Raw genomic sequence first — 7987 nt, forward strand, 5'->3', positions numbered from 1 at the left:
GAAGTCCATCTCCACCTGTGGCTCTTAAGGAGCGTGAGAAGCTTAATCTCATGGCCTTCCCTCCTAAGCTGGTGGTGGAGCAGTTTACCATGATGGATGCGGTGAGCAGCTGGGCTTTCAGGGTGGTGTGGGGCAGGCCTTCCCTCTGCTATCGTTGCCCCAGACCTGATCCAGACTCCTATGATCTGGGCCCAAATCCAGGCTCCACCCTTTACCAATCATAAGACCTGGGCAACTTTCTGAACACCCAAGCCTTTGCTGTCCACCTGCAGACCGTGGAGGTGGACATTAAGAGGACCTGTTGCACAGAGTGACTGTGCCAACTCCATGAGGTAGAAGAGATGGAAAGCTGGGTGGGCCCTGGCCCATCTGTGCAGGGAAGGGCTCACTGTGTACAGCCTGGACCCTGGTGGCCCAACCGTCTGCTCAGGAGTCTCAACAGCCTCAGGACTTATTAGACGCCTGATGTGTACTCCACTACAAGGGAGACAGACAAGGCCTGTGGGTGTAGCTGCCACGCGGGGATGTGCATCAGAATGTGGAGTGGGACCAGAGGGGGGATCAGGGTATTGGAAGATGCCCCCTTGGGATGAGCCTAGTTGAGCCACCATCTGGAGCTTGGAGTTAGCCAGCACGGGCTGGGTTCAAATGCCCCTCTCCCTTCCCTGCCAGTATTGGGTCCTGGGTCATCCTGTGCTGGGTGTCCTCAGTGGACAGAGAAGAAAAGCCAGGGACTGTCACAAGGCTCAGGCCACATCCTGAGCTTTCTGAGCTCCAGCTCTAAACTGTGACTCCTGTGTGGGACTTTGGGGGCTGTAGGCACAGACCTGGGGTGTGGCAGGGCTCGGTGACACTCCCCCTGTTCTCCAGGAGCTCTTCCAGAAGGTGGTGTCCTCTCCGTGTCTGGGCTCCACCTGGGGCAAGAGGAACAAGCCCGGCAATGAGCACCAGACACCCAACGTCCAGGCCACCGTCGACCACGTCAGAAGGGTGGCCAGCTTCGTCATCATCCCCTGCCTCGGGGACCCGAGCAAGACAGCCCAGGACAGGGTGAGGGTGGTGGAGCGCTGGATCCAGGTGGCCCAGGTGTGCTGTGGGAGGCCCAGTGGAGCCCCTCTCTGAAGCCTTGGGAACTGCCTCTCCACATTTATCAGCTCCCAGGATTGCAGTGTGTGGTCTAAGCCCCTGCACAGTCCCTAGGACCTTCCTGCCAGGGGCCCGCTGACTTTAACTCCAGGTCCCAGTGAGAGGATGCTCACTTCCTACCTGGCTCCTTCCCTGGGTTGAGCTAAAATCTTGCTCCCTGTGAGTGTTACTCTTTGGGTCCTAAATGTGCCCTTCTGGGACTCCCTGAGCATCTGTCTCATCCAGGAGGGGAGATTTAAATAGAAGGGTACTGAAGCTAGAGCAAGCTGGGCTACAGTGCCCCACCTCACAGCTCATTCTCTTCCCTTCCCCAGGAGTTCGAGATCCTGAAGAACTTCTTCTCGTCCTGCACTGTCAACTCTGCTCTGCAGAAAACCTTCACAAGCCACCTGAAGAACACACGGGGGAAGTTTCCCGGTGGGTAGGCCTCTCTCCATAGGAGGACCAGGGTGGATGGGGGATCTCTTGTATGTCTGCCATTGGCCCCTCAGTCAGCTGGGAACTCCTGGGAGGCAGCAAATGCTGGGGACAGGGCCTGGGCCTCGGCAGGGGGTCTCTAAACCTTCCGGGGTCCTTAATGCACCAGTTCTGCTTTAGGACTCGGCTTCCCTAAGTGTCAGGTACTAAGTTGAGCCAAATTGGAGATTTTCAAGTGTTTATAGCAACAGAACCCCATGCCCAGTTGAAACTCAAAGCAGTCAAAACAGAGCTGTTCTGTAGAACTGGGGAGTGGAGACCCCAGTGACCAACAGGAGAGCCCCCTCCCAGTACCATGAGACCTTAGCGCTCAGAGGAGCCCAGTGAGAACACTCCTTCAGGCAGTTTGAATCTCTTGGGTTTGCAAAGAAAAGGGATTTGCATTCAGACCCCTCACATTATTCCTAAATTTATCCCTCGTTCTTTCCCCTCCCCTGAGAGAGAGCTCTGAAAATCTTAAGGAACTCAATAGTCAAGACAAGTCCTTGAGCAGAGAACTGATGATCAAGGTAGAGTGGAGGCTGGGGGTCTGGAAAGAGAGGAAGGGTGCGGAGGAGGGGCACTGGGCAGGCTGTGGTTTTGATAGTTTCTCCCTTGAACTTTCTCTGAAACATTCCCGTCTATCTCATCCAGATTAACAAGCAGAGGGATCTGTTCTGCCCATGGGCAGGTGGGGTGCCATTTGTGGGCGGGAGGCCCTGGTCATGAGACACAATGGTGTTGGCTGGGCTGTTCCAGGAGGAGTTGCCGAGCTGGCGCCATCAACAGGTCTCTGGCTTCCATGTATGTCCATCCTGCTGGATGTAGCTTCTTCCAGGCTGTTGGGTGGTTGGGGTGGGTTTAGCCCTCAGCCTAAACCTATCCTCAGGAAGCCAGGACCCTGCTGCTCCTTCTATCTTCACCACATCTCCAAGGGGCTGCATCCTGCCTGCCCCAGGGATGTGCGTGGCAGAGGATTCCCATGGCCCAGGTGGAAAAACAGGCTGCTCATCCTCAGGTGAGAGATGTGTGTGCATTCTGGGACTCCCCACTGGACCCCTAGAGCAGTCACTTCACTTGAATCAACCACAGGAGTCTAACCTGAGTGCCTGGTTGGCAATGACATATGCCCCCAGTGGCTTATGAGAAGCGTCTAGGCAACTGATGGATTCTTAGTGGATCCTGCTGAAAGGACCTTAGGAGCTTCATGTAAACGGGGAATCAAAATGTCCTGTCATCCCCTTCTCTGTTGATCAGAGGTGGCACCTTGGAGGTCCAGTTCTTGAGTGGATAAAGAAAGAGTTCAGGGGCCGTCCCTGTGGCGCAAGCGGTTAAGTGCGCGCAGTCCGCTGCGGCGGCTCAGGGTTCGCCGGTTCGGATCCCGGGTGCGCACCGACGCACCGCTTGTCGACCTATGATGTGGCAACGTCCCATATAAAGTGGAGGAAGATGGGCATGGATGTTAGCCCAGGGCCAGTCTTCCTCAGCAAAAAAAGAGGAGGATTGGCAGATGTTAGCACAAGGCTGATCTCCTCACGAAAAAAAAAAAAAGGATTCAGTGCAGGGGAATGTCCTGAGGCGTTCCTTGGGGAGGAGAAGGCTTTGGCTTGGCCTCTGGCCCAGCCTGGGGCCCAGACACTCCACGGGACTGGGGCAGGCAGGAGCCACTCAACCAGACTCCCAAGACACCCCGTCCTCTCCATCCATGACTCAGCCCAGGACCAAGCTTTGAGAGCTCAAGGGACAGGACTCTTGTCAGTGGTGGGGCTGGGGGTTAGGCAAGGATGTTGGAACAGGGCCTCTGACTGAGAGGGGCAAGCGGCCTCTCTTCTGTGGGCCCCTGAGCAACACACTGCCTATGTTTGGGTCTCTGTCTCCTCATCAGGGAAATGGAGGGATGGTGATTGTGTGGTGCAGGCCTCACAGGGTGGTGTTGAGGTAAGAGGGAGGAAAGGAATGTGGGAGCTTTCTGCCTACTCCACCTGGAGGGGTGAGGGCCAGAACAATGATGACAGTCTTGTGACACTGAGTCCTCATGAGAACCTGTGTGGTAGCCGGAGTTCTCACACTTTCCAGATGAGGAAACAGGCTCAAGGAGGCCAGGCCACAAGCCCAAGCTCACACCCAGAGTGAGAGTTGGAGCTGGGCTTGTTCTGGAATCACAAGACCTTGGAGGATGGAATGACATTGGTACCAGTTGACTCAAGTCAGATGTCCAGTGTCGGAGGCCAGTGGTGCTGGAGAGAAATGGGGTGAGGGGAGTATGGCCTCACTGACACTGTCCTCGACCCTGGCAGGAGGGGCCCTCCACGTTTGCTCCCCCAGAGAGCAACCCCCAGAGAGTGCAGGAGAAGCAGCAGCAGCGGCAGGTTAGTGTGCCTGTGGGGGAGGGGCTCTGTGCTCCCAGCTGGAGGCCTGAAATCAAAAGATGAGGGCCCTTCATCTTGGTGCCACAGTGTCTGAATCCCCCAGTAGAAGTGACCAAGAGGAGGGCCTGGAAGAGCTGGTGCAGGATGAGTGTGTTTTGGGGAGGGCAAGGGATTGCACACCCTGTGATTTGCCAGAAGCCGGCCCTGGGAGGTGAGGAGGAGGAGTGTGGTGTTCTTGGGGTGTGAAGGGAGTAGGAATTGACGGGAGGCTGCTGAGGGTCTTAGGCTGCTCCTCGTGGGAACCCTGGGGTGGGCCAGGTGGCTGAGTGTGGGGACTTTTCAGGAGAGGGTCTACATGGGGTCGACTTGAGAGCAAAGGTTCATCCCACCCACACCCCGATGTCACAAGGTGTTGTCCCCTATCTTGGAACTCTGCTCAGTGACCTGCTGATGCTGCACCTGGTGATGGGTGACTATTTCGAGGTGGGTGCACCTGAGGTCTAGGCAGGAAGGACCAGGATTCTGAGCCTTGGGATGCGGGAGCCCCCGAACTGAGCTCTGAGTTCTCAGCACTTGGCACATCTCCTCTCATGAAAGCCTTGCAGCCACCGCTGGCAGCTGGGGCATCAGGCCTATTTTAGCGATGAGTGAACAGAGTTTCTGCCAGAGAAACCCATTCCAGTTACCCAGGCTGGGGAAGCTCAGAGTTGCCTGATGGCAGAGCTGCGTGAGGTTTTATCTGAGCTGGACTCAGCCTGTAACTCCCATGTTGCCCATGAAGGGAGAAAGAAGTCGGCCCCCCCCAAGTCAGGAAGCACATAAGTGCCTGAGCAGTCCCCTCTGCCTGAAGCCTCAGCCTCCAAGTCTGTCATCAGAGAGAGTTGTGCTGCCAGGTCCCTCAGTTACACCCCCATGTCCTCCTCCTCTGGAGCCCAGAGGCAAGCCTAGGTCCAAGTCCTGTTTTCTCTGCATGCCTGGCCCCCTCTGGGGATCTGGCAGTAGTGCAACATGAGAAGGGGTGGGCATAGGGAGCTAGTCAGGCTAGGGGTCTTTGTCTGATGTACTCTGGCTGTCTACCTTCCAGGGGAATGGGATCAACCTTGAGAAGAGTACTGAGGAGCAGCTGTGGCACTCCCTGCAGGGGAGAGGAAGGAGGTGGAAATCAGAGACCTTCTGGACAGAACAGTCCTTGGCTTCACCCGCTGTATCTTACATTGAGTGGAAGAGTTTGATACCAGAGAAGTGGGAGACCCATCCAATTGGCGGGTGGGTTGAGGGGAGGATGGCATCAAGGAAATCTTCCTGGAGGAGGGGTTGATTATTCCCATTCTGAGAACTGGTAGATCCTGGATGGAACTGGAGGGAAGGATGGTTTCCAGGACTGGTCCCCTGCCCCACTCCTCACCTCCAACAAGACCCCTGCAGCATCCCCCACCCAGGCCCTGTCTGCATCCTCTCCTTCCCTCTGGTCCCAGGAATACCGAGTCATGAGGGAGATCCTGCTGCTCCAGGAGGCTGCAAAGAATTACAAGCTAGAGCCCGAGGGAGCCATTTGGGGCCTCGTTCCAGGACATGGAGTTGCTCAACGAGAATGAGAGGTGAGGCCGGGCAGGAGTTGGGTGAGGGCAGGGGTGGACTCTCCCTGTTGGCCAGTCCAGAGAGCCTGTCTCCATGGTGCCCCACTCATCCCCCGGCCTGATTACATGGTGATCTCTGGGACACCCAGACTCCAGCTGCTGGGCAGGCAGTGGGGGGACCCCTGAGGTGTGGTTCCTGGTAGGCTCACAGGTGCCTCTCTGTCCTGTAGCTACACCTTGTCCTGCCAGCCAGAGCGCTAGACCTAGTTGGCCTGCAGAGTACGCAAGGCCAAGAAGAACCGGCCATCATCAAGGTCAGGGGTGAGTGAGTGTCTGGGCCGGGGTGACTGACTCCTAGGGGTTCAGTAAGGCTTTGGGCTAAGCGTGGCCTTGGGGAGTCGGATAGCTGGCACTGGGATCCCAGCTCCACTATTGACCAGTCCTGTGACTGGGGTGACTCTCTTCAGCTTCCTGAGACTCCGTTTCCCCCTCTGTGAAATAGGTAATACTAAATGATCGCTCACGTGGCAGGGACAAATGGGGTACTGGTGGCTGACAGCACTGAGCACAGGGTCTGGAGCACCCAGTGCAGTGGGGACATGGTGGGGGGCCATGATTCTGAGGGAGGCCACGCAAGATAACCCGACTCTTCTACTCAGCCCCCAGGCCCCAACCCCGAACCCCATACCAGTGGCCGATCACAGCCCCATCCTCAGCAGCGGGGACACAGCTGGGATGCTTGCGATGCACAGGGTCAGCTCCTCCCATTTGATGGGAAGGGGAGCATTGTAAGCTGATTCCTGGGGTCCCCTGAAGCCCAAGAGAGAAGGGATGACCCCATCCCAGCTCCCTGACATCTCTACCTCAGCACCTACTCACCCATTGGGGAGAGACAGTGGTTATTTGTTGTAAATAATAAATGACATATTTGAATATTATATTAAAGTCCTGTTCCCTTTACAGCTTGGGAGTTGTGGTGTGGTTCTGTCGCTTTCTGTAGGCATGTGAGTGAGACACAGAATCTCACATTTCTCCTTGAATCAAGAACTCTTCTGGGCCGGCCCCGTGGCTTAGTGGTTAAGTGCGCACGCTCCGCTGCTGCCGGCCTGGGTTCGGATCCCGGGCGCACACCGATGCACCGCTTCTCCGGCCATGCTGAGGCCACGTCCCACATACAGCAACTAGAAGGATATGCAACTATGACATACAACTATCTACTGGGGCTTTGGGGGAAAAAAATAAATAAATAAAATTATAAAAAAAAAAAAAGAACTCTTCTGAGTCATCAACTTATTGTATGTTGGAGAAGGGAGAAAGGCCAGCCCCCTTTTTGGCTAGTGACATCACTCCCAATTCCCCCTAACTCCGAGAACAAGTTCATTTCAGTATCATTCAGCCGCTCCAGGGGCGGACACGGTCCCCGGCCCGTTCTCCTGGGATTTAAAGGTTAATGGTACTTTCACAGGCAAAGCAACAACCACTGAAATGTGGATGTCTTTAAAACAGCACTACCCAGGACCAGGTCGTGCCATAGGCAGGGGGTGCCTTTCTACATTCTGGAGGAAGAAGGAATGTTTTCTGCTTCTCCTGTTGAGGTTTCTTTTGACCAAATTTTAGGAACTTGTAGTTTTCTAGTTCAATCTCTGGAATTGCATCAGCTGTAAGTGGGGAAAACAATGTAAAAAGATCAAAACATGCATGTGGAGAGGACAAGGCCCGCAAAGGTGATTTGCAAATGGACTAAAGGCAGACAGGACTTTCCCTCCTGATACCCCTCTAGTGCCTCCATGTTCACCACTGACCTAGAATTGAATCCTGCTGGGGTCCATGTCCAGGACTGTGAAATCTGTTTCCTGCTGTTTTGTATCCAATGGGAAAGATCTGTGACGCAGCTTTAAGTCTACCACTGGGCCTCATTCCATAAACACGACAGACCGCTCTCTGTGAACCAGGATTTCCAGCACAACTGCCTTCCTTATGCCATTCACTTTAGGGCAGAAATTCCCTAGAAGGCTCCCAGCCTCCTCCCTGGCTTGGCCTGATGGATCCCGGGTGAGCTCTGCTTTACCAGGATAAGGGACCATAATCCTGACCAGTGAGTGACCCCACACTGTCCCTTGCTGTCCAGGTGACATCTGAGGCCGTGTCATTCTGAGGTCCATGGTCTTAGACAGTCCTCCAGTTTACATACTCAGTGTTGATGTTGCCAACTTGTCCAAATGGGGCAATTTGGCCCGAACCATTAAAGTGTGTCACCCTTGGGTGGTTGTGTTTTTTTCCCCTGTCTTGCGCTGTGGTTACATTACAACCACCTGATGGGTTGTGAACCCTGTTTGGAGCTTTGAAAGATGAGGCATGACAGGGGTGTGGGGTGGTCCAGCAGGAAATGCCACGGAACAGATGATCCATGGTCGTGCATGAACACAGACTTAGCAATTA

The 7987-nt window shown here is 55.0% G+C and overlaps 1 protein-coding gene across 5 annotated transcripts; it reads left to right on the forward strand.

The window, feature by feature from the left end:
- Positions 1–17: 17 nt before the first annotated feature.
- Positions 18–3893, forward strand: LOC131421881 (ral-GDS-related protein-like). 5 transcript variants are annotated; one of them, XR_009223968.1, is made up of 3 exons: positions 18–101; positions 871–1563; positions 3679–3893. XR_009223968.1 is itself a non-coding variant. In XM_058568793.1 (2 exons), the coding sequence occupies exons 1-2, from the start codon at positions 51–53 to the stop codon at positions 1120–1122; spliced, it is 303 nt and encodes a 100-aa protein (XP_058424776.1). In that variant the 5' UTR covers positions 18–50; the 3' UTR covers positions 1123–1678. The 5 variants fall into 5 exon arrangements, 1 of the variants encoding a protein (XP_058424776.1); XR_009223967.1 differs by lacking the exon at positions 3679–3893 and adding an exon at positions 2496–2530; XR_009223965.1 differs by lacking the exon at positions 3679–3893 and adding an exon at positions 2492–2526.
- Positions 3894–7987: the final 4094 nt, after the last annotated feature.

This window comes from Diceros bicornis, chromosome 25 (genome assembly GCF_020826845.1).
Source record: "Diceros bicornis minor isolate mBicDic1 chromosome 25, mDicBic1.mat.cur, whole genome shotgun sequence".
NCBI lineage: Eukaryota > Metazoa > Chordata > Mammalia > Perissodactyla > Rhinocerotidae > Diceros > Diceros bicornis.